This window comes from Tyto alba, unplaced genomic scaffold (genome assembly GCF_018691265.1).
Source record: "Tyto alba isolate M040663 unplaced genomic scaffold, T.alba_DEE_v4.0 Super-Scaffold_16, whole genome shotgun sequence".
NCBI lineage: Eukaryota > Metazoa > Chordata > Aves > Strigiformes > Tytonidae > Tyto > Tyto alba.
The window spans coordinates 23,384,566-23,410,446 of NW_024881278.1; the positions used below are offsets into that span (position 1 = coordinate 23,384,566).

A 25,881-nucleotide genomic window follows, 5' to 3' on the forward strand; every position below is an offset into this window, starting at 1 on the left:
GTGCTCAGTTCTTTGTTTTTTCCTGAGAACAACTGGCAGGAGGTTAGCCGAAGCCACTATCTGATGTACCTTTAGCCCAAGCTGTTACTGTCCCAGAGGAGGGGAATATTTCCCTGTCCATGGGATCATGCCAGCTGCAGAGACGCAGCGCGCCAGGAGAAATGGTGCTGCAGTGAAGGCACCTAGCAAGGGCTGAGCTCAAAACCAAGAGAAGGGTTCCCACAGCTTTCAGAGAGCCGACAGTCAAACCACCGCAGGGAACGAGACCTTGCACCACCAGCATGAAGGAAGCCACTGAAAATGTCTCTCTGGACGGCGCAAGCTGGAGCCAGGTGGCATGCGGGAGCTCGCCGGTGAGTGAGACCTGTGGGGAGCGGGGAGGGACCCGATGGGCTCAGCCATCCCACGGCTACAGCGCCCGCACGGGTGCTGGGAGAGGCGGGCAGCCGGCCTGCTGGCTGGGCTCCACAGGCAGTGAGCCCTTCCCTCCCCCAGCGCTGAAACGAGGAGCAGAAAGCATCCTCACCCCCCACAAGAGCACACTGAGGGTGACGCCACGCAAACCACGCTCGGGTGCCACCGTGGTGGAGCTGAGGGAGGGGATCTTCAAATACATGGATGGAGCAGAAGGTCCTTGAGCATGGCCTGGATTGGCTTTCCCAGGACATTCCTTTGGGCTGTAAAACCCGCTCCCCACTTTTGCTGGGGAGCATCTGTTTGTTTGTTTTTTGTTTTGTTTTTTTTTTTTTTTTTAATTAAGTTCAACATAAGCAAGAAAGCAGAGTGCTTTGGCAGTGAGGGGAACTTGGAGGGCTTTAATGTGGCTTTTCGGGCTGCTTGGTGTCACGTTGCTTTCTGCTGCATATCTAGACTGAAAAGATTAATTAGCCTTGTTTGCTGTGAGGGTAGGAGGTGCACACAAAGACTGTGGTCACCATCTGCCAAAGATACCACAGGCAGGGCTAGGGTCTGCTGCACAGGGAACAGGTACGTTTGCCTTGGCTAGGATATGAGTCTGACTCGTAGGAAAGGCACAGGGCTGTGGGAGAGATATCGCTGTCTGCGGTAAAAACTACAGGCATGCATACAGAATTAAACCCAAATCCAGAAAGCTGTCTAAGCAACGACTTCTTAATTGTGGCTATATGCAAAAGGTTAACAAAGCCAAGCAGAGACTCTGTTATTTGAACTGGTATCTTGGAACACTAAGTTCCAGTTGACAAACTGTGAATTTAAAAGACAAAGCAGGAGAAAAAGAGACTGTACTCATGTTTGCACACCTACTTGTTTGTAAAGCCTCCGAGTTAACAAGTCTCCATGGAATTCAATAACAAACGTACTTCCAGTGAACATTAATTTTTAGCTGCCATAATTTATGAATTTCAATATGCACCATTTGGATCCAGTAGACTAACATTGCTGAAGCAGTACACATTTTCCTCAAAAACAGAAATAGAGTCCAGTGTCTTTATAGTAGCTTGACATCTATCTCCATTTTGAAAGTTAACCTTTTTAAACTGAAAGCAAATAGAAGAGCATAGCACAGCATGTTTGGCCCTCATACATGCTGCTAGAACAAAGTACGTTTCACACTGATTAACAGATAACTCACTTCAACTCTTCAGACTTCCACACCACAGTAACTCATCAACAATATTGTTACATCCCATAAAATATATTTCCCTTTTTGCTTCGCCTTTTCTGAACTAGAATGTTAACAACAGCACTTTAGGTATTGTAATTAACCATTATAATAACCTAATAACTCTTACAGACCAAGGCCCAGGATACTATTTTTTGCACTGAAGAAGATAACAGTCTGTATTTCACATACAGTGGAAAATCAAACATTCTTGAGGTCAAAGAACTCAACTACCAGGTAAAAGTTGTAATTTATATACTTCCCTTCAGCAGGGAGCATATCCAACAATGCTTATTTCTATTTGCAAGCCATTTTAAAGGCCAAACAAAGTTGAAGTTCACAACACAAAGTTCACATAACTGATGCACGGCCAAATGCAGTTTTGTGAGCAGAAACATGCTCTTGGCTGCAATATTGACATCAGGCTAAACCCTCCATTGTAAATGTATCTAGTAAAGCTAGGGGAGAAGACAGGAAGAGGGGTCTGTTTCTAGGCTTTGCTTTTTCTCAGTCTTGAGCCAAATTACTCCTCTGAGGTCTGGGGTAGAGGGACTTTCTGTCCAGCTAGGGATGGTGGGGGCCCTTGCTGGCAAGAATGAGTATGCAGGAGACAAAAAAAGGAAGACCAACAAAGAGGATTTCAGAGAACCAGTGAAATTTTCCATCTCCCTTTGTGCCACCATGGCATCTGAAGTAGATTTCACAATTTTCAGTTTTGCATACTTTCAAATTATATTAAAAATTTTAAACACTTAAAATTTACAATAGCAATAAATCACCAGAGTAACAGAAGACAGAGATAGCTTTAGTGAATACTAGAATAAGAAGCAAAGTATGAAAAGCATACTTGGCTGTAAAAGAACTTTCTTCTATGTATTTCTGAAGAATAACATTATTTTAATATATTGCTTGTTTCTAACATCATAACTTTGAAGGTATTTATTGCTAAATAACCTATTGTTTGAATTGAAGGTACTTGTTTCTTTCTTTGTTAGGTTAACACGACATCCCAGATTCCCTGGTATGAAAACCTCGCGCAGATGAAAATGCCCTGGACCTGGAAATCAGATCCCCGTTCTCACGTGTCAATAATCCAGAATCTGAATTTAAAAGTTCAAAGTGGCCAGATGCTAGCTGTTATAGGAAGCACTGGTAAGGGCAAACAATTTTCATGATTTGACCAGCTCTCAGATAAAACGTATGCAGCCAAGAGCAATACTTTTGAATGGCAATATCTAGTTGAGAAACAACTGTTGGACATGTGACACTTAAATACATTCTTTAAAACGTATGAGGAAACAAAGAATGATACTGGGAAGGAAAAAAAAGGTTTAAAATTTATTCTGAAAACTGATTTTGTTATGGCTTGTACACATTTGCTATTTGTTTCCTGAAGTGTAGTGGGGTATTGATGTAACTATGGCCTGCAGTCCCAGCTCTGCTGGACATGAATCAGCTCCATGGCTCAAATTCAAAACAAGCCAATTGCAGACCTTACTCAGTAACATAGCAGACAAATGAGGCCAGACCCTGTAAGAAAGATCAGTGGCAATTTGCACAGCCATAAGCAGGAATTCCCTTCATACTGAAACAATTCTAACAGGATAAAATATTGCATTTGGATTAATTAAGAGAAACTTACGGAGAAGAAAAGACAGTTCCTCTTCTGTTTGGCTCTAAAATGGGTCTTTGCTTTCTTACATCTTTTTTTTTATTTGTTTCATTTTCTGGTGGGGCTGGTTTCATCTTCTCCAGGGTGAGGTTGACTAATGGAGATGGCGTTTACCCCATGTGGTTAGCTGAGTCCAAGCTCGTCTACTTCTTATCCCCCTAGATATGTGACCTGTTAAACTGAAGTAAAAAGTACCCATACTTTGGAGGTAAAAAACCCCCATGCTGTGTCTCCACTAGACTCATCAGATGCTCTCTCTCAAAGGCAAGGCATATTTGCCAAAGAAGTTTCGACTTTATTTCTACAAAAGTTTTTTCTTTCCCATTGCCATGGGACTGTTTTCTTAGCATATATCTTTAATGTAATTGAAATTGTACCTTAGAGATTCTCCCGATAATAAAAGGGAAAGCTTGTGATGAAACAAGATACTGAGTTATAGATATAGCACCTTTGTAAGGTAACGTACACTGAGCACAAACCCCTTTCAGCAAACTAGTCAAACTATTTTTAAAAGCTGTTTATCATCTATTTCATCAAATGCCTTAGTAAAATGGATTAAACTGCTGATGAGTTTCACACTGTCAATGGCAATCAATATGTCACTCTCAAATAGAGCAATACGTGGTTTACAGATGGATAGGTTCCTTTTTAAAAATGTATATATTAAGAAACAAGTGTGGAGTTAATCTTTCAACAGGCAGACTAGAAATAAATGACATCTAATCATAATAAGAGAGCTCTATGTGTTTACATACAATATCATACTTCAAAAAGGAAAAATTCATTTGCTGTTTAATTCCAAATCAGGTTTTGTTTTCATTGTTTTACTTTTCTTACCTCTGAGTATGAGCCAGCTTTTCTTAATTATTTAAATGACTTTTTGTCTTATTTAAGTCATACTAATTTTTGTTTCAATCATGACTAAGATTCTTATTGTCTGTATAATCATTCGGTGCCTCAGTCATTCAGCTGTTCCAGCAGTTGTTTCTGAATTCACAATTCCCTGAACACCGCAAGCTCTTGCCGAGCATTTAGGTCCCAGCCCTGCAGCCAGCGTGGGACACCACCTTTCACCTGTGTTTCAAAAGTGAAAGAGAGGTAACAAGAGGACAAAGAGATCTCACTTCTTGAGTTCATAGAGCTATCCTCAGTGCCCAAGTACCCAACCCTGCTAAGAAATGTTAAAGCTATGTACTCCATTCCAGAGGAGAGAGATCTCCTGAACATGAGCTTATAATTGGTATTTTCTTTCAAGACCATTCTGACTCTGGGGCTTTGGAAAAGCTTCAGGAAGGGTTGGGGAAAACACATTAAGGAACAAAAAATTCTATCCTCTGTCTGTCACTAAATCACTTTTCAAAGTCATCCCTGGAAATGAATTTAATTTTCAATTCTGATTTTTCTAGCTGGTGGAAAGACATCCTTGCTTGATGTGATAACCTGCCGGGATCATGGAGGCAAAATCAAATCTGGTCAAATCATGATCAATAACAAACCCAGCACTCCCCAGCTTGTTAAGAAATGCATAGCACATGTGCGGCAGGATGACCGACTGCTCCCTCACCTGACTGTCAGAGAAACACTATTGTTCGTCGCCAAACTGCGCCTTCCAAAGTTTTTTTCAGACTCACAAAGGAAAAAAAGGGTAATTAAGCTGTTGGGAAAAAAATAAAGTTGTCAAAAATGTGTCTGACAGGAATTATCCAAGATATCTGGTGTGTTTGGAGTCAGAACAGCTAATCTAGCATTTTTTTATGTAGATTATGAATTATAAACCTTTTTCTTCTTTCAAGATAGAAACCAGCAATTGTTCCAAAGCTCATAAAAAATTACAAGAGAAAGCATTAGAGAGGCTGAAAGAACTAAATTGCTGATCACTGAGTCTTTTTTAATGTTATCTCGAAAATCAAGAGTTGTTTTCAAGTGTCTTTTGATCAGATAGCACTGAAATATCCAGATGAATTTTAACCACATTAATTGTATTTTCAGCTTTATCTACGCACGAATGTGCAAATAAACTCTTGCTTTATCTCTGTTACCCTTCGGATGGCCTAGGTAGAAGATGTTATAGCAGAACTACGCTTGCGTCACTGTGCAAACACCAGGGTAGGGAACGAGTACCTCCGTGGCGTTTCGGGAGGCGAGAGGCGGAGAGTGAGTATCGGTGTGCAGCTGCTCTGGAACCCGGGTGAGTAAAACCCTGACACCTTCCCTCTGCCCACCACAGACCACTGGGGGAAATGGGGCAGTAAGTGAAGACAGGAGCTTTCAGGGAAGCGTCGTACACACAGTTGACCCCGGGGCAGCTTGAGGAGTTCATACCCAGGACACCTACCAGGTCTCGCACCACCCTCTGCCAGAGGTTACCTCTCCATAGCAAAGTCAGACACAGCGACTGGGTGCTGGTCCACTTGCTTAAATTGAAATCAGTGCTGATCACTGATAATACTGAAATTATTACAGTAACAATTATTCTGTAAATGGAGTGTTTCAGCAGCCAACTCACTTTCACTTCTGTCACCTTTGCCAGTGGAAAAGCAGTGACAGAGCCAGGCAGAGCCCCCCCGGGAGCCTTCACCCACTGCCCTCTAAAACCACCATCATACAGACCACTGAACATTGCCTAAAGTTACCCTCACAGCAGTGCTCTGGTTTGTGCATATCAGTATGAGGTTTGTTTTTTTTTATCTGACCGCATGCCACAAGTTACTTTGAAGGGCTGCTGGCCCATTATAACATCGAGATTGTTTTCCTTTCCTCCAAGCCAGCCTATTTACATGTGCAATGTTAACAGGGAAGGTCATTTTCTTGGCTGTATAGTCAGTCATTGTGGTCTTACACAACTCACTGACGTGGCTGGCTCATGCCACAGGTGAACTAGAAACTTCCATCATCTTCAGTAGAAGCAAAACATGAGGCTAAATCCTCAGTTGATTTTGCAGGATTGAATCCCCTATCTGCTCTTATATATATCAAAAGCACCACTAATCTTGGCTGAGCCTCTTGTTGAGTAGGATTTCCCACCAGCTCATCCACTGGGAAATGGTTCTGAGAATTTTTTGCTTGTATAAAATTATATTTTTGTAATTATGGAGAAGTTCTTTTCTGTAAAAAGTGATGCCAAGGAATAGATGTGATGGTACTGAAGTAAAAAAAATAATTAGTTCTAGCAAAAATAAGTAAAGCTTTCTTTACATTTCAAACGTGTTATACTACTCAGCACAGAAACTATGTCTGTGTACAGACATTGCCTTATGCTGATTGTGGCCATTAAATTCTGTAACAACACAAACCCCTCAAAGTAATAAAACATTTTCAAGTTAGTAACAACCAATTGCAAAACAAACAAAAAATCCAAACATATGCATAGCTCTTCATATATATGTGCGAATAGGTGCAAAATAGAGCACAGATTGGGAGAAGAAGGAGCTATCTAAATTAATACTGTGTGAGTATTTACACATTAATAATGCAAGAGGTTTAAATGTCAAGCATTTAGGATAAAATATTTCACTAGGATAATACAAAACTAGTACTATTTTATTAATTAATATTCATGTACCTGATATTTGTACAGGCAGTGCAAAACTGCAGAGAAGAATACAAATTTAATAAGGAACCTAAACCTGCATCCCAATGAAAAATAAAAAAAAAAATTGTTTCCAGTGGTAGCAAAATAAGATTTAAAATAATTACCTTTGGTCATCGTGTTCAGTAAGATAGGGGAAGAAATTGCCATTGTTGAATATTATGTGATGCTGGTATGAAAGACACTTTGCACTTAAAGAAAAAAAACAAACAAAAAAAGGAACATATCAGTGAGATTTGATGCACTAGCACCATTTCACTTAAAACACATTTTTGAAATCAAACATGCTGCTTTCCACAGTTAAACTTATTGTCTTTGGCAGGAATACTCATACTGGATGAACCCACATCTGGACTGGACAGTTTTACTGCACATAACCTTGTGATAACATTATCCAGACTGGCCAGAGGAAACAGATTAGTTCTTCTTTCACTTCATCAGCCACGGTCAGATATCTTCCAACTGTTTGATTTAGTTCTTCTGATGACTTCTGGACTTACTGTCTATTCTGGAACAGCTAGAGACATGGTCCCATATTTCACAGAACTAGGCTATCCCTGCCCACGGTACAGCAATCCTGCAGATTTCTATGGTTAGTATCAAACACTGTCATAAAAAAAGGTTACCGGAATTCTTTCACTTTCGTAAGCGTATCAGCTAACATTGATTTTTTATTGACCATAACTGTCTTAGAAATGCCTTATAACTGACTCAAATCAATACTGTAACGAGTTCAGGTTTTAATAAGATCCTTATTTGTCAGTACAGGAAACGTAACAAAAACAAGAGGTATGGAGAAAATCAATTTTAAATAATCCTCCTAACCCTGCCAGCTGTAGCAACTCTTCCCCATGTTTAGCACACTTATTTCCATGTTCTAGCTGGACAAAACTTTTACCCTCACTGAGAAAGACATGGATGAACTGACCAATTGCTTTCTGTAGGCAGTTCTCTGACTTCTGAATCGAGAAATGTGGGAAGCTAGTTTCCCAGGGTGAGGAATAATATACACCTGGAGCAGTAAATGGGCAAGAGGAGCGCTGCCCAACAGAGCGCATTGGAAGGGAGAAAAACCAAACCCAGATCAACAATCCTTTTCTTCTCAAAGAAATTGAACTACGTGGTTCCAAATCCATTCCTCTTCTGGTTTTGCAATATGCAAAGGGAGTCTGGCCCTGTTAATCTAAAGGCAGTAGTCTCTTACCACAGAGGTTGGTTCAGTTCCAGCCCTGAGGTCTTTGCACTCAAGTTGGCGAGGAAACATTGTACGAACACAGGCTGCAACGCTCTCCTGTGCCTGTGTGGCAGGGCAGTGTCAGCTGGTATCAGCTGGGCAGAGTTAAACAGAAGTTAACCTCCCTCCATGTCAAGCCCTACGAAAGGACCTTTGTCACCACCACAGTTTGGAGCAGTCCTCCTCAGCCAAGCGCAGCCTCGAGAAAGGCTTGAGCATCCCCTGTGCGGGAATGGGGCCTATGAGGCAGTCCTGGGGAAACCTGTAGCCACAGCCTGTGGCTACAGAGACAAACCCCTGCAACTCGAAGGCAAGGAGGGATGAGAAAGGGAGGTGGAAGGTCATTTAATGGTATGCACAGAGACAGTACCCAGAGGGAGAGAAGAGAAATACGGGCAGCAGGAAAGTGGAAATGGGACAGGATGGTAGAGGATGACACGGCAAGAAGGAACACCTTGCGGAAACACACAAACCCTGGCTGTGTGTCAGATGGAGAAACAAGAGACCATGGCAGAAGGGAAGAGGTAGGGCAGATTGGAATTGCTTTCTGATGCGCTCATGCTGAAGGGTGGCTGAACAGAGATGATCAGCCCAAGGCAAGGAGTTACGAAATGTGCAACAATAGTTCTCTCAGAAAGTGTCTGCAAAACGACAGTCATTAGCAGTCTACGCTGAAGGTCAGCATTGGAAAACACTATTAAAAGTTTAGATTTTAAAAAATAATGTTGTTAAATAAAAAATAGTGATAAGTCAACTATCACTGCTGCTACTGTGTTGTCCCTAGATAATATTCTTCTTGGGCTTTCTCAGTATTGGGTAAAGTTTATGACACCTCTCTAAGATACAAAAAAATATAATAACTATAATTTTGCAGATGGAAAAAAACCATGTGATTTAAGTCAAACTCAGATAGCAGATTGGAAATTCCTACATGCCAGGAAGGAAATTCAAACTGTTTATTCTCAGCACCTCTCTCAAGCCACTATTAAATTTAGAAAAATCTGAAATAGCAGTTTACAATATTATAATAATCAATTATTAAATCTCTTGGTGATTGATTGAATGACTAGATAAGAAACATCTCCCAAGACAAAATACATATTAACAATCTGCTCTTCTCTAATTACTTAAAGTAACTGATAAAGTTTTAACTGTTGTAGCTTAATGCATGCATACAGGTCGTACTGTCAGTTCACGATGGAAACTCTGATTCTAAACACATCATAAAGTTACGCCACCTGTAGCACACGGACTCATGTCAAATAATGTCTTGCAGTTGATTTGACCAGTATCGATAAGCAGACCGCAGAAAAGGAGATGGAAAGCCAAAAAAGAGCAAATACTCTTGCAAAATTGTTCCTAGAGAAAGTCAAAGATTTTGATGACTTCTTATGGAAAGTTACTGAAGGAGACGATGTTGCAACCACATTCAGCAAGCAAAGGTGAAGAAAAGAGTGTCGTACAGCAGATCTGGAATAACGGCTACAGCCTGTGCTAATTTCAACATCTTCTCTTTTCTCTTGGTCAGCTCCCATTTAAATTCAGAAGAGACTATCAAAATGCTTCACCGTTCCAGCGATCAATTACCAGGAGTCTTAAAGCAGTTCACTATATTATTAAGGTAACTTTATCTCCAGCTTAAATAGTTATGCATCAGGCGCCATTTGCATTTTAAAGGTTAAGGAAGAAGCACAAAGTGAGGATTGAGCGCATGCTGGAAGCGCACAGCTAGCCCCAGGCCTGAGCAAGCCATAGGGCTGACCCCAGCCTCCCTGGGCAGGATGGCAGCCCCACCTTTCTGCCCCAGAGCTCCTTCCAGACAGTCACCTCCAGCCCATGGCACTGGGAGCCCACGGCTGTGAGCAGCAGCAGGAGCCTCCAGGCTCAGGGACGCGCAGCCCTGATTTGGGTGCTGCCCCCCCCGGCCCCGATCTCCATGCCGAAGCGTGGTGACTCAACCCACAGCAAGCCCAGGCAGCCACGTGGGAGGCTCGGGCATTGCCATCCTCACACCTCTGCCTCTGATTTGAAGCCAGGAGGCTTCCCTGGATATAGCCAGCATAGATGAGTATTGTATTTGGGTCTCATGCTTGCGTACTCAAAAGAAACGTGATCGACTGGTTTAATACACATAGAATATCACTACCAGTATCAGCTGTTGCCAGCGTACGCTACAGGTCCTTAACAGAGAGACTTCTGCAACTGAAGCGATTGCTCCTGCGTCTCTGAAATCAGCCTGTCCCACCCCCACTGTGTCCTTCAAGCTTTCAGCATTTCAGACTTGAAATACCAGGCAGCTACAGATGCTCAATAGCTTTGATTAGGTAAAATCCTTTACAGAAACTGACAACCTCACTTCTGTCCTACTTGAAGTCAGCAAGTTCCACGAGTCAATTTTAGCAGAGCGTTTGGGGCAACACACCTGAATACAGCCAGCATTAGAAAGTACTATATCTTATGGTCAATGTTGCTGTTTTCCTAGTCGTCAAGTCTCCAATGACTTCAGAGATCTTTCAACGTTATTAATCCATGGACTTGAGGCCCTTCTCATGTCATTATTAATTGGATTTTTGTACTATGGCCATGAGAAAACTGGACTGTCTATTCGTGACACAACAGCACTGTTGTACCTGATAGGTGCACTAATCCCATTCACAGTGATTTTGGATGTTGTTGCCAAATGTAAGTGTCAGTTTTCTTGCAAATGTCACAAGCAATCAAAATCGGAAAATTCCTAAATCAATGAAAAAATTACACTCATTAATGCAACACTAAAATGAAACCAACCTGTTTGTTCCGACCCTGCAGGCCATTCGGAAAGAGCTATGCTTTATCATGACTTGGAAGATGGAATGTACTCTGTTAGCCCGTACTTCTTTGCTAAGGTAATTGGTCTTGCTGCCAGGAAATACAAGCGCTTGGCTTTAACATTAGAAAACACAAACCAACCAAAGCCATGCTGTATAAATGATCACATTCCTACCAGACTTTGTTCTTTTGTGTCTGCCAGCGACGGCTATCGTTCTTGCTTCCTTGGCATTAATGGATTAAACCTCACGCTACTTCAGATCTGTTGCTGTAAGTCATGGCTGAGATCCCACCCCAGAAAAGCCAAAGAAGAATCTCTCACAGGGTTGTTTGGCCAAAATTTGAGAAATCTCAAACTCAAATTTGAGGATTTACAGTTTTACATACCTGCATCTTTAATTTGCTGAAGCATCTTTGAAAGTCTCATTACATACACGTCTTGATCTGTAAAACAAAATATTCGTATTAAATGCTAAAGCAAAGGTAAAACAGAAATTACAAAATGCTAACTCTGACGTTTCCAATAGCTGTTTGGGCCTGTACTGGTCAGAAACAAACAACTGCATTAAGTGCATAAGGAGACAGAATTTCTGGAAATAAATTTACAACTTCTAAAAAATTACATTTTCTTTTTTTCACAAGGGTTTAGAATAATCCCTTCTTTGTGATGTTGCCACTGTTAGATGAGTTCTGCCTGCCATGGCATCTGTAATTTAGGTTTCCATTTCTGCACAGGATTTTAAATGCTTATTAGTGGTTGCCAGAGAAAAATATTCTTTGCATTGTGTCACAAAGATTGTACATTATTCATAGAGAAATCGATGTAATTTGTTACAACCTTAGTATTAGAGGATAGTAGCAACCCTCTTTGGAAAAAGTAATCGTAATACTCTCTATACATATCTTTAGATATTTGAGAAAATCCTATGCATGTTTTTGTTTTACAATGAGTGGAGTAGTTACTAACTGGACTGCCTTTGAGACAAGGTCAGAAGTGACCAACAGCTAAATTCGTCTCAAATTTGAGCTCACACTAGGTTAAACCAAATTTGGACAAAACATACAGGAACAGAAATCAGTAAGTGTATTGCTATTATCACGCACACCAGTTCTCAGGGGAAGTGTCTTAAATTCTTAGAAGCTGCCAAAACTGTTACAAAACAAGACATCTAATCCACTACAAGAATCTTCTCAATTTAACAATTAGTTATAGGAATTGTCACAACTGGAGAAAAAAATCCAGGAGGATTTCAATTTTTGTTGTGGATTGTTTTGTATGTCACTGACAACACCTAACAGGGCAGTGACTGCATTCAAAGGGAGTATTTCCTGTAGTGTTTATACTTTTATATAATGACATACATTGAGCTGCATCTCAGAAGGTTTTGTGATTATCAATGACCTTTTCTTTTTTTTTTCCTTCCTGAACAGATTTTGGGGGAGCTCCCAGAGCACTGCGCATTTGTTATAATTTATGGGGTTCCCATCTACTGGCTGGCAAACCTCACTCCCAAAGCGGAACATTTCCTGCTGCACTTCCTCTTGGTGTGGCTGGCTGTCTACAGCGCCCGCGCCATGGCGCTCTGGGTGGCAGCGCTGCTGCCGACCCTGCAGCTCTCCGCCTTCTTCGGCAACGTCTTTTTCACGTCGTTCTACCTGAGTGGTGGTTTCGTGATAAGCCTGGAAAACCTCTGGACAGGTAAGACAAATTTCCCACCATCCCTCCAAACCGAAACACGGATGGCTTTCATCAGCCACCCGTAGTTGTGAGGCTGTGCGAGCCCTTTGCAGGAAAACTCGGCTTTATTCCTTCTACCTTTGCAATTATCTTCTCGGGTGGTAACAGTGGAATCAGAAAATCCTCTTTACACCAGTGTCTCCACCTGAAAATGAGGTAATGATAAGTTCAGTCAAAAAAAGCACTAGTGAAAGGCTCAATTTTTATGTGGTTGCTAACTTTTTTTCCGTAAAAAGAATTATATTCAGTAGGTGAAGACTGAGGTCCAGTGAGACTCAGTTGACGGTGGGAGTTTGATGGATATGGATATCGGCTCTCTCCTAATTTTCCATCTCCGTGTAACAATATAAAATCCATCTGCCATTTTGTCCGGTAATACAATAATATACTGTTACATGTTTACAGCCCCTGGTTGTCAAGAAATTGGACAAACACGCTGTGTCTGGCAGCAACACAGCCGTTTTTGAGATCTCAAGTTTTGTGTATGTATACCAATTTCTTTTTGCCCTTTTTTCTTTTTTTTTTTTCCAGTTCCGTTTTGGGTTTCTAAAATCTCTTTTCTCAGATGGAATTTTCAAGGCACGATGCAAATTCAGTTCACTAACCACACATACGAAATGAGTGTTGGAAATACTACTTTTCAAATACCTGGGAAACTTGTAAGTCACTAACAAAAATTGTTACAAACGTTTGATAACCCATGAGGACGCTATTTATATGCCCGCCATCTTTAAGTAGCTGCTGTAGGCCTCAAATTTGGCAAGCACTGAATCAAGACACGAAGTCACGTTGCACCTGATATAAATTTGTCCCTATAGATGTCCCTACAGCAGTCACTCCTTTCATGACTTTATTTTTAGTGGAGAAAAAAAAAAAAAAAAAAAAAAAAGAAAAGGCAACTATTTTCAACCCAAGTCCCAGCCCAGTGCTTGCTGAACTGTGCTCCTCGGGGACACGGCAGCCACAGGCCACAGCGCAGCCGTAACCGGCTGCCAAACCCCTGAGCACGTTACTCCCGGGGGGAGAGCGCGGGGACAGGCGGCGGGGGGGCCGGGGCACACGGGAAGCACGCTCCACCCGCCCGGCGTGGAAACTGGGTGTCCGCTCCTCATCTCGGGCTGTCGGTGGTTGCAGGTCACTCAGGCTCTGGACTTGGACTCCCACCCGCTCTACGTAAGCTACCTCGTCCTCACCGGCATCGTCTGCAGCTTCCTGCTTTTGTACTACCTGGCCCTGAGGTTCATCCAGCAGAAGTCGCACCAGGACTGGTAACGGCCGAACCACGCCGCGGAGGCGGGTCATGGCGGCCCGCGTGGGTCAGCGCCGCGGCCGGCCCCGGGGGTGACGCCACGCCAGCGCGGGGGTGACGCCACGCCAGCGCGGGGGTGACGCCACACCAGCCCGGGTGTGACGTGGCGCCAGCCCGGGCGGCCACGGGGTGGCAGCAGAAGCCCAGAAGTCGGGCGGCAAGCGGCGCTGCGCCGCCGGGCCAGCCGCGGAGCGGGACTCCCGGGGGTTGGGGGGGGGGGGGGGGGGGGGGGGGGGGGTTGGCTTGTGTGGCACCGGGTGCTCAGAGGCGACGAGGCGCCCGTGAGCTCGCTACGGCCCCGAGCGAGGGGCCGCCGCTCTGAAACGACCCGTCCCAGGCTGGAACGGCCGATGCTTCGGTCCGCAGCGCCCGGACGCGCAGCGATCGCGCGTTTAACCGGGAGAGCGCGGGGGGGAGCAAGATCAGCGCCCCCCGCAACGCGGCGGGCGGGGGCAGGGGCAACAGCCAGCGGGCGGAACCTCCCGGCGATGCTTCAGAAGAACGTGCAGGGGCTCAAAGCGCAACTGTGAACTATTCTGTGTGGTTTCTAATTCCTTATATACGTAAGGAGCTTCGCCTTTGTGTGCCAGGTCGATGCGGTTGGTGCCCCAAATGGGTATTTACTCACTGTATAGACGATGTCTTGTAACAAATCAAATTATCTTCCCTTCTTCAATTTATTTTTTACTGTAGAAATAACATACCAATTGATTGTTAGTAATTACATCTTTCTCCACGGCAATACAAATCATAGCAATTTGCCAAGTTTGGTTCCTGATCCTCAGGTAGAAATTAACAACCTGCCCCTCCAGTAATTAAAAATCTAATGATGCAATCTATGAAATGCTTGTAATTGTGCACCCAGTTATGCTCAGTCATAAGACACGGTCAGAAAACAAGTAGCAGTAAATAAATGGCTGTAATTCACACAGTCAGGGTAAGTGCACGTGCAAATGAAGTGTACAGTTGTTGTGAGCATAAGATGAGCGTGTTTGATTTTAAATGTTTGCAGGAATATCTCTGTGCTTGTATACAGAGACCCAGAGCGCACAGTCTACTCGACTTTCATTTACATGTTGCATGCAGTGGAAAACTCCTAGTGTAATCAGCTATAATGCCCTGGCTACTGTTATATAAATCCAACACCACCCCACCCCTCCTTTTTTTTTTTTTTTTTAAGAATTAAGAATGGAAGAACATCAATATTATCTTATTCTGTTTGACAATTAGGACTGCCACATTACTTTCCACAGGTTCCATGTGTTAATAAATTCCCAGGAAGACCCTAGGCTGAAGATGTTAAGCAGGTCTGATAAAATAACAGCTTCAGCCCCACGCAGCAGTAGGAATCCGACACAATCCAAGGTTCTTCTAAGGTGAATTCTACCATTTCTTTCTGGTTCTGCTGCATTTGTTGTCAAAAAAACCCCACTTGATCTGATCCTAGTGCCATTTTGGAATTATCAGATTTTCATTGCCTTTTAACAGCAAAGCCAATTCTTTCAGTCCAATTCAGCATCATTAAATTGTCAGAATAGCAGCTTCCTGTTTGATTCTTAATTATTCCTTTTTATTATATTTAAGACACTTAATTTTTTTGAAGTGGTTTACTCTTCTTTGTAATGATCTGTTGTGATTAGAATCTCTTTTATATTACACTGAAGTTTTAAGGGTATATATTGGTACTTCTAGTCTAAACCTCTATTTTCAAGGTATTTAGAGGATTAAATTCTAGGCTGACTCTCTGTTGTGAATTCACTTTGATGTTTAATAAAAAAAAGGAGAGACACAATGGGAGAAATTAAAGACATAAGGGACAGCTCTGAATTTTAGGGGCATATTGTCATGCACAGAAATCTTCAGGCATCTAGATAAGAATATACCATAGCCTTAACTTTGAATTTCCTTCCTTTTGTGAAATTAGTCAGGCTGCTGACATTACTTAAACAGCCTTTTTCAATTTAAAATTCCACCCTCTTACCATTATGCAGCAGGACCAAACGGTGTGAGTGTTTCAGAGGTGGTGTTATGACAAGGGTAGATGTATACATAATGGGGACTTGAGCGGTGAGCCTCGGAACAGCCATCGTATGGAGTGTTCGAAGAGCTATCATAGGATGTGGCCAGGCCTGTGTTTACACAGAAAAAGCTCATATTCTATATACTACAATTACATTAGCACACTGCCTATGATCATATCTTGTTTCCTTGATGCCTAGGGATGGGGAATATAGGCTGTGATTATTGTTACAGGCTTTAGCAATAAGAAGATAGGAGCCTTGAAATACCAGCAATTAGCGTTCAGTGCCTAACAATAGCACGCCGTGGGGCTGTGTACAGCGAGGAGCACAGGGAAGAGTGGGTGGATGACACAAGCCCTGCCCCACTCGCGCTGCCGGGAGTGGAGGCATAGTACAAGTTGAGGGGGAATTACGCACCCCTCAGCCGGCGGAGGTCACGCCGCACGCTTCGGCCCCTGCCTTCCTGCCCCGCTTCGTGCCAGCTTTGCGCAGGGAAGGCTTCACGCTTCCACGGCAGAGCTGCTGCTGCGAAAACAAGCGGTTGGCGAAGGAACAGAAATCTTCCCGCGAGTCCTAACCAAGGCTAAACGTCATTATTTAGTTTCAGCGCAGCTTTGCCGTCCAAGTTTCGGCGTAGCCGCTCCCTGCCCCTTTACACCCGCCCCGTGTCAGCGGCAGCTCAGTGTGCCCTCCTGCCTGCCCTCCCAGCACCAGCGTAACCAAAGTTAGAGCAGCCCGCAGCCCCCTCGACAGGGGGACTAGCGAGTGCAAGCAAGACACCGCGCAAAACTCGCCGCGCTCTCCGTTCCACGCACTACAACGCTTAGTTCATCACGGACTGGAGCTCTGCCCTCGAGCAGAGCACTGCCCGCCGGTCCCCAGGATCTGCCCACCACCCAGCTTTGCTCTCCCATACACTCCCTGGCCACGTTCGGAAAAGATCTGCTCAGCTGCAAGTCACGGTCCCCGCGACTGCAGGCAACCAAGGCAGCGGCAAAACCGGCCCTGGAACGGCAGCACGTTCCGGCTGCTGCCGGGTTTCCAAGCTGGTTTTTGCCCCAACCGCTGTTTGAGCTGCCCGTGCGTGACCTAACTGGAACAGGCTCTGGGGTTTCAGTCTGCACATGCGTCGAATTTGGGAATGGGAACATCAAATAGAAGCAACAACAATATTTTTGTCAGAAAAATTCACCAAATTCAGAATAAAAACCAAAAAAAATCTGCGTTGTTTACTTGGATGCGGTAAAATACTGTGTGGACAACAGAACTGTGCAGTGTTGCAACACCTCTATGTACTAGAGGTGGTGTCTTATCTGTAAAGAAACAGGTAAGAAAAATTTGTCTTTATATTACTTGGAAGTATCGAATACGGGGAGAGGTGGGAAGTTCTTCTTCAACCTCCACTCCAAGTTTATTCAGCCTCTCCACTCAGCAAAAGGGACAAACTTTTTTAGCACTGGAAAATGGATTATAGAAACGCTGCTTTGCGTATTGGCTCGTGGGTAGTGGCAGCCCTCCAAAATACTTTTAGCTTGTCATTTGGGAAGGACTAGCTTTCACTATGGCTAAGCTAAATTAATAAGTAGCTGTTGAAAGTTTCATCCCGTATTTGCTCCTTGCAAAATACATTCAGAAATGCTAAATAAGTAACAAGTATCAAGAGCCATCCTTTTTAATTAAAAAAAAACAACAAAAACCAAAACAAAAACCAAAACACCCAAACACGAAATTCCTTTTAGAAAAAAAAAAAAAAAAAAAAAAATCACAGACAATACACTATGCAAGGAGACTCGATGGGTAAGACATTGCAGATGTTGGTATGTCCACTTGTACCAGAAATAACAAATTTTTCAGGCTTTAGCCACAATGATTAATTTTAATGGCAGTAGACAAGAAACAGTGTACATGGAGCTCTGTGACATGCTGCTTTTTTTTTTTATACTCTGAGAGCCAAGACAAGCCCTTCATATGTTAGCAGCTATTAATTAAGGCAACAATGTTTAAGCAGTGGGTTGAGGTAATTTTAAAACCGCTTAACCCTTTTAAGAACTGACGAGCTTTACAAAGCATATATATATATATGTGTGCATGTGTTCATATTACTATGTATATGTAGAAGTATCTGCATGAATAGATTACATACATGTGTGCATACACACACAACTAATGCCTATGATAGATCATAATTTTTTTTTTTCAGGAAATATTTAGAAAGCAATTCAGATCCATAATTTATAGGAGTGCTGTTGCCAATTTATATGATTAATTATAAAACTGTTTGTTGCTGTTTACTTTGTCATTAAATCAAACTTACGGTTATTTTGCATTGCAGATTTTGTTGGCATATTTTGCTTTCATGGTCACAATTAGATACTTTTAATGCTTCCAGTGCTAAGAAACTGCAACTTAACAGGCCCCTCAACCTTCACATCATGGGTCCAGAAGCAGCATCTCCCATCAACAACACATTTGGATCTTTTGCTCCTTTTTAAGCATCTAATCAGATTTTGCTAAGATTCCTAGCATATCTTAGTACCGTTTCTGCGTCACCTTAATTTTTCGTGTTTAACAAGTGGGTTTAGAGGCATAAGTGTTAAAGTATAGGCCAGAACCCATATGGCGAGTAAACAAACTCCACTTGCCTGAAAAATAATTTGTATTTCTTACACAAGCAAGTTAGCCCACAAGATAGTCATCCACTACTTCAGTCCTGAATTTTCAAGCAATTGGGAAGCTATGAACGTTCACAAATACTGAAAAGCAAAATGCACAGAGCACCTAATTTTCAATAAATTCCCAGTGCCTTGCAACAGTATACAGCCGTACTAGTTAACACCAGCATTCCACAAGACAGTACCTCTGCTCACTTTCATTTACTGGGGGCTGGGAGAAGAGTTTAGAAAACAACAAGAGAAACTTGTTAAAAATAAGTAAGACTTCATGTTTCACCGAGAAAATCAGAAGGAAAAAAAAACAATGTAGCCCCACTGCTATGACAGTCTAGCCTTCACCAGCAGGTCCTCCCTGACACAATAAACATCTTCCTTCTCATGATGCAAGTCACGATTCCGAGAAGACTGCCCTAAAAGAACCGAGTATTATCTTAATGATTGCTTTTCAACAAACACCCAAATCTTCTACTACTCTTAGTTAAAAATAGCTAATCACCTTGCAGCAGTGCTTCAACTAATTGTAGAAAGGCACAAAGCCAAAAACTGGAGTTCCAAACCAGGCACCAGGCAAAATGTGCTGCACAAACTGAAAACTTTGGGACCCAGGACGTGCGCTGCCCTGCGGGGCTGCCAGCGGCCGCAGGATGTTAGGTTACACTCGGCAGCCCTTGGGTTTCGTGTGGGGAGGGGAAGGCAGAGCGCCAGCAACTTCTTTTTGCTCTTTCAGCAGCTCCTTAATACAATCACTTAATAAACTTTTTGGCGCCTGGCTATACGGGCTCGAGTTGCCAGCCCCCCCGCAGCCACAGGGCCATTCGAGGCCAGCAAGAACAGCCAAAAAGCCGGCACCATCCCACCAGCCCCACAGCTATTTTGCACCCAGTGGCTCCGGCCCTTCACACCACGTGCTGCACCTGCTTCCCTGCCTTCCCCGTGCACCCACAACTCCTGCTAGGAATCACACAGAAAAGCATTTTGGCCAGGTATTGTTGTGACCTAGGAAAGCGTGCTGCCTGATGACAGCAGAGCTCAGCACTGCCAAACGCTTTGGACACACTTGCTTCAGGTTTCTCCCTTCTAAAAGCAAGGGAGAAGAAAGGTGAATGAGTACTTTTAGCTTTATATACTTCATATGGAATTTCTAAGTGCTTTTGTATTAGACAAATGCCTTGCAGCTTTGTAGTATGTTCGGTGCCAGGCACATGATAAATTTCCACTAGAAAAAGCTCTTGAACATGACTGACAATAGTAAAGCCACAAATTACCATAATTTTATGCCCCCTGCAGCTACTGGTATAAAACATAGTTTTCAACCTTGTTTTTACTTGCTGAATTTAGACAAATCTATAATGTTTTTGAAGACAGCAAGAAAGACACTCAAATGCAGAAATTTAATTCCTGGGCATAAAAACAACTGGAGCACAATATTTTATGTGTATTATAGATGATGAAAAACACAGTTGTCATTAAAAGTATAAAAAAAAATCTGAAAAACTAAAGGGTTTTTTCAAAACAATTAATTTAAGTTTATATACTTATTTATTTCTTTTCAGCTATCACACTTGATCAGGGCTTTTTCCACCTCCCTGGAATGCTGAACAGTTAACCAGGTGCGACACATGATATTAATGTTCAGAGTGAGAGAGCTAGTAATGTTTGAAATACAGACTGAGTCAACAGAATCATGAAGGAAAGCAAAAATCTTGTTTAAGCAAAGTCTACGAATATAGGGCTCCTAATGGATTTTCCAATGAGCATACACTTTCTATCATATTTCCAATTTTTAGAGTGTAATTCTATTTACAAAGGATTCTGAGGGCCCTAAAAACGGACAATTGCTAGAGATGATCAAGATTTACAGTCGAACTCGACACATGAACTGTTCAAGCTGCTAGCTAAACTCATCAGAGGGAAATCCCAAGGAATTCTGCAAGTAACAAGGGCAACTGCTTGATTTATTTTTGATTCAGGCAGAGAGTTTTTCAGTGTGTGGCTAGGTAGTGGACCCAGCCACCTAACACAGTTGCTTTGGTTACAGCCTCACCACAGGCTGCAACTTCAGTATAAGAACATGAAGAAATCCTCACAGTCCCAGTCCTAAACACCGAAACACCGTCCCTTATTCAGACTCATATTCAGAACCACCCTAAATGACACTAGTAATGCACTTATTCCTACAGCTGCTTTCGAATTTGAGAAGTGTGAGGTTTAAGAGGCAGCTGCTAGGACGAACTTATTTGGGGATTTTTTTGCACACAATGATGCTCCCGTCTCTTCAGTTACCCAACTGTAAGTACAGGACTGGCACCATCACAACTCCCCATGGTGGAAGGGCACGAGAGGACCAGGCTTGGGCTCAGCAGCTCTGCTCAGACCGTCAGAGCTGCTTCATTCATTGAATTGGGCTTAGCATCCAACTCACCCTTAGCAGCCCTTGCTGCTGCCACTGCTTTCTGCCCCAGTGAGCCTCAAGAAGTGGTTGAGGAGACAGTGGGAGCCATCAAAAGGCAAAGATCCACAGTGGCGTGCCACTGACCCCAGCTGCAGTGAGTTGAGGGCTGCTCCTTCCCCTCACGGGCGCTCCCTCCCAATCCAAGCAGGCCTACAGCACCACGCTGAAGCTGCTGGCTTTGATGTCTTACTGCCATCCACAATACCAACTCTCACCCTTCCCACCCTAGGTATTTTCCCAGTACTTCCAACCCCTTCAGAGTACCTCTGCAACGACCCTGTATTTTGACAGCCACTCTTCATAGCCCCTCTCACACAAATAGAAATTCAGCAGCCAGTAAAACTGCCTTTCAGAGCTTTCTTCAACAATCTCAAAGGAGATTGGCCAGGCCAACCTCATCCTGTCCAACTCCCCCTGCTTTCCCTCCATCCCAAACAGTTTTCTATCTGAAAGTCCACCCTCCTCCCCTGAAGATTCATTTCTGCTACCTACAACTCTTCCCATAACCCCACTTTTCAGATTTGCCCCTGTCTCATGGACTATGTGAGGAACAGCAGAAGCAAGCTACTTGCAAAACCAAGAATTAAATTTGCTGCTGGTTTTCAAGACTCATCACTTTCACTGTGAGACACTGAGGTTTTCTGTTTTCTGAACCTTGAGTTCATATTCATATTCCACTCAGCACTTACAGCTGAATGAAGTAACTACAAGAAACACAGAACTACAAAAAGGTTTGGAGCTATTGCTGCAGACAACAGCAGTTCTATAGATACCACTGCTTTATCATGGTGTTATATAAGGGAAATCGCATGAGATTGTGAAGCATTAGCCAACTGTAATATAGAGGTTTGAGAGTATCAGAGGGAAACCTTGCATTAAGTTTTATCTAAAAGTAGATCATTGTGGAACCCCTGTTTATAGAAGGCACTGCATAAGACAGTTTCTATTATCTCATTTTCCTAATTACAGGAAGCAGCATAGAAAACTCGAACCTCAGACTTCCATATCTACTCTTATTTCCATACCTGATGGGAAACCCGGAACTTTGCTCCCGTACCTGAGGATCTGCACACTCACACTTGGAAACATGCCTTTGGATTAAATTGCATTCTCAGTTGGAGACATTAACTTGAAAGGATTTTGTTTCCTCTGATTATTGATTCACAGAAGTACTGGCAAATCACCAGAGTCTGCAGCCATTCTGAAAAGGAAATACCTTTATGCAGTTGACTTTATACAGAAATTATGAGAATAATTTACAAGAAAAGCAGAGAAATTTCTGCTAAAAAAAAGGCTAAATCCAATGACAGCCGCAGCTTTTTCTTACATGCTCAGTTTTCTTTACCTTTACAGCAACAGTATACTGGTGCAGGAAAAGTGGACATTCCTTCTAGATGCTGATAGATTTCTCACACTGAACAGCAAAATCTCCTCAAATCCATCACTTCTGCCACTTCCTCCTCTGCTGTGTTTGTTCCTGGGGAATCTGGTAGCATCACACATTTGAGAAAAGCGATAAATAAAGTAGTACGTGGGTGAACATGCTTCCAGTCTACTTCTCTGCCAATATGTGCACTCATGATCCTACCTTCACTGTTGTGATCCTCCCTTGTTACTGTAAACTGCAGCGGGAATCCTGCTGACTCAGGCATTCAATCTATAAAAACCTTCCAAGCTGTCACTGCCAAAGACACGATCCATTCAGCTACTCCATTTTCAACAGTAGGTATGTATTAGGAAAGTCTAAAGACAGCTACAATCTACCAAGCTGTATTTCTTGCTATAGAAAAGGGTCTCAGGAGACAATGAGTTGAACAAACTGTTTTAGTAGATAAGGATAGAACTACAGCATGTAATTATTGTGCTGCAAAATCACTATATTAGCAGCTAAGAAGGAAACTTTTCCTATGTTGAGGTCAAAACCCAAAAAGCATCCTCCTCCTGCCCCTACCTCAAGGGGAGTGGGGGAAGGAGGCGAGTCCATAATGTGGTGCAGGGCACAGAGGTGTGATTAAGTCATCTGAATTCAAGCAGTAAGCTTTTTCCAGTCATCTCAACCCCAATCAAGACACACTATTATGCAAACACATACACGCTCCCCCAGTTTGCTTTTTACAGTAACATGTCAGGTCATCTCATGTCAGCACACTCTCAGCTTCCCACTGAGGCCTCTGGAAAAACATGCTCCTATCTCACAGACACTGCACCTGGTCTGGATCTTGCACAATCACAGTTATCCGCTAGCCAGTGGCAAACAATTCTTTTCTGCTTTAAAAGGGGTGCGTGATGTGGTCACTGTGACAGAGTACGTTTGGTATTGGGACTAATAAATCACCACGACAAGTTTGCAAGACTGCCATTCTGCATTTCATCATCTTAAAAGTTTCCCTCTTTGAATATGAAGAAATAAATAATGAAACTGCCTACTTATTCAGTGAAGAAACGCTAACCTTCTAAATTGCATTTCTCTTCATGCTTGAAATGGCTGAGTCTCAGCACACCAATGCACAAGAAATATTATCATTTCAAGCGTATTCTAGAAGAGTCGGCACAAATGCCGACTCTGCAAAACCTTCCCAGTATAACCTTGTTTCAGACTGAGATGATTGTGTCCCAGAGTGGCACAAATCCCTCACCGTCCCACCTTTTAAAGACGGGAGAAACCGCTATCCTCTATGTAATCATTCCTTAACTGCACACAAAACATTTACTGGAACAGAACATCAGAAATATTATCACACAGTGGCGGCCTTTACATATCCTTTGATTAATCTCTGACTTCCCATTTCTGCCAGAAGGCTCCACAAGCCCTGGCTATTGCAACATGAGCCCAAATGATGAGTGCGCACTTTCACCCATTACCCCCTCATTGCTGCCACGAAACCCTGGTACTGCCTGGCCTCGTGTTCTTGCAGTGCCTCACCAATCTTTAATTGCCTCAGAAGTCGGCTCATTCAGCCCCTAATTTTCCATTAGGTCACTCAAAATGCAGTTTCAGAGCTGAAAACCATTTCATTTATATTCTTCAGTTACGGGCTAGCAAACGTACTTTTCACCTCCACAACTGCAACTAGTAAATGACAGGGCATTATATGCTGCTAGAGCTCAAGTCAAACCAGTTAGAAGAAAAACCTGTCGAAGCTAGCTAGTATGAATGCTGCATGGTAAGACCTCGTGCACAGGCACGAGCAACACGCAGCCGCGCATCTGGCTGCAGCACTGCGAGCTGCCTTTCCGCCTCGGAAGGCAGCAGCCAGCGAGCAGGACCTGCCAGTGTCACCACACGGACTCATGACGGATGCAGCACCTGACAAGCAATTGCACCCGCTCCACGACCACACAGGATTCCACCTCCTTGTCAAGAAGGTGGTTAAGATCTACAGATCTGCTGTTAACTTCCTCTGCCGTGACCTGGAGTTTGCTTCAAGCAATACTCTCCTCCTTACCCTATGTGCAAGCTTAGCTCAGAAAGCATACAGCCCCATTATCTCCACTTGTGACTCCACTTACTGGAACACAGCTACCGCTGAGAAACAGAGATTCACGAGGTGACCTCTAAAAACAAGAGCTGTGGCACTAGCGAAAGGGTCGCCAACTAGTTGACCCAGTCCTCAATTATGCTGCTATTACACTGAAACACATGTAATGTAGCTGCAGCTTTAGAAAAAAGAAACATCTCCATTTGTGAAATGAAATAAACAGAGTACTGCCTAGGCTTGCTTTCAGATGGGGCACACAACCATTAGGCTATGAATGAAATTTCAAATGTTAATGCCTTATCTTGACAACCCAGGAACAAAGGGTGCCAGGTAGTTAGAGCCACGTAGGTGCAGTGTGTTGTCACGTCTACGTGTGTGGAGTAACGAAGGTCACTGTAAAACCACACCACCAGCCGAGCAGACACAGCTAGGATTGATCCAATTTGTTTGGAGAACAGAACTTACCACTCACCACTTTCCTCAGCCCCTGATTAGTTACACCTCATTTTTTAAGCACAGCAGGAATTTTCTGTGTCTTTGTAAATATACTAGTTAATGAATGGGAAATGTCACTTTAAAAATTAGGTCCGAATTTCTTTCTAACTCTGACATATTAAGATTACTGTACAAGTCTTTCAAAATTTCACCAAAACCTTGTGTGCACACATGAATTTTTAATTACCAGTGTTGCCTACGTAGGAAAACCTAAGAAAGATAAGGTTAACTAACCGAAAATGTAAAGATTAATAAATGAATTTTTTAAATGCACAAAAACAAGATTTAATTTCATTAAAACCTGTTTGAAGTGCTGCACAGGTATCATATTCCATTTTTGTTAATACCAGTGTGCAGGTTTGTGAGTTTCCATTATTATTCACAGAAATAATGGCTATATTTTCTACGTATTCTTTTATCATCTTAACTTGTAAGCATCTTATTTTCATGATCCCACAACTCTGGATTTTAAAATGTCACATCAGAGTAGGTTTACTCCCACCTTTACACAAGTAAAGCATGCCCACGAGTCTTCCAGCAAGTAAAAACTACTACCCCTGGAAATAATGGGCGCTGCTTTGTATAAAAGGCATGTTTTCATGGATATGCAGTTCTTGTATCCAAAAAATTAACTGGACTAACAGTTATGAGAACGAATTAAAGATGCTACAAAAATGCAATACACAAGCTAGAATAAACGGTAGAAGTATTTTGTCTTTAGCTGTAATATTCAAACGCCCTAACAAGACACTTGACACAAGAATAGTACA

General features: G+C 42.8%; 1 protein-coding gene across 1 annotated transcript; it reads left to right on the plus strand.

Moving 5' to 3' along the window:
- The first annotated feature begins 281 nt into the window (after positions 1–281).
- Positions 282–13,955, plus strand: ABCG8 (ATP binding cassette subfamily G member 8). The gene is made up of 13 exons (XM_032989434.2): positions 282–353; positions 1,781–1,879; positions 2,638–2,794; positions 4,721–4,959; positions 5,370–5,502; positions 7,226–7,495; positions 9,414–9,579; positions 9,666–9,758; positions 10,620–10,819; positions 10,946–11,022; positions 12,377–12,644; positions 13,215–13,342; positions 13,818–13,955. Exons 1-13 carry the CDS (start codon positions 282–284, stop codon positions 13,953–13,955), a joined length of 2,040 nt encoding a protein of 679 aa, XP_032845325.2.
- The last annotated feature ends 11,926 nt before the right edge of the window (positions 13,956–25,881 follow it).

Bases quoted from the DNA above. Each gene is read 5' to 3' on its own strand.
- ABCG8 (XM_032989434.2), top strand. From the start codon at position 282: ATGAAGGAAGCCACTGAAAATGTCTCTCTGGACGGCGCAAGCTGGAGC. The intron at 11,023-12,376 runs GTAATTGGTCTT...CTTCCTGAACAG, and splicing joins GCCCGTACTTCTTTGCTAAG to ATTTTGGGGGAGCTCCCAGA. The intron at 12,645-13,214 runs GTAAGACAAATT...TTTTTTTTCCAG, and splicing joins CCTGGAAAACCTCTGGACAG to TTCCGTTTTGGGTTTCTAAA.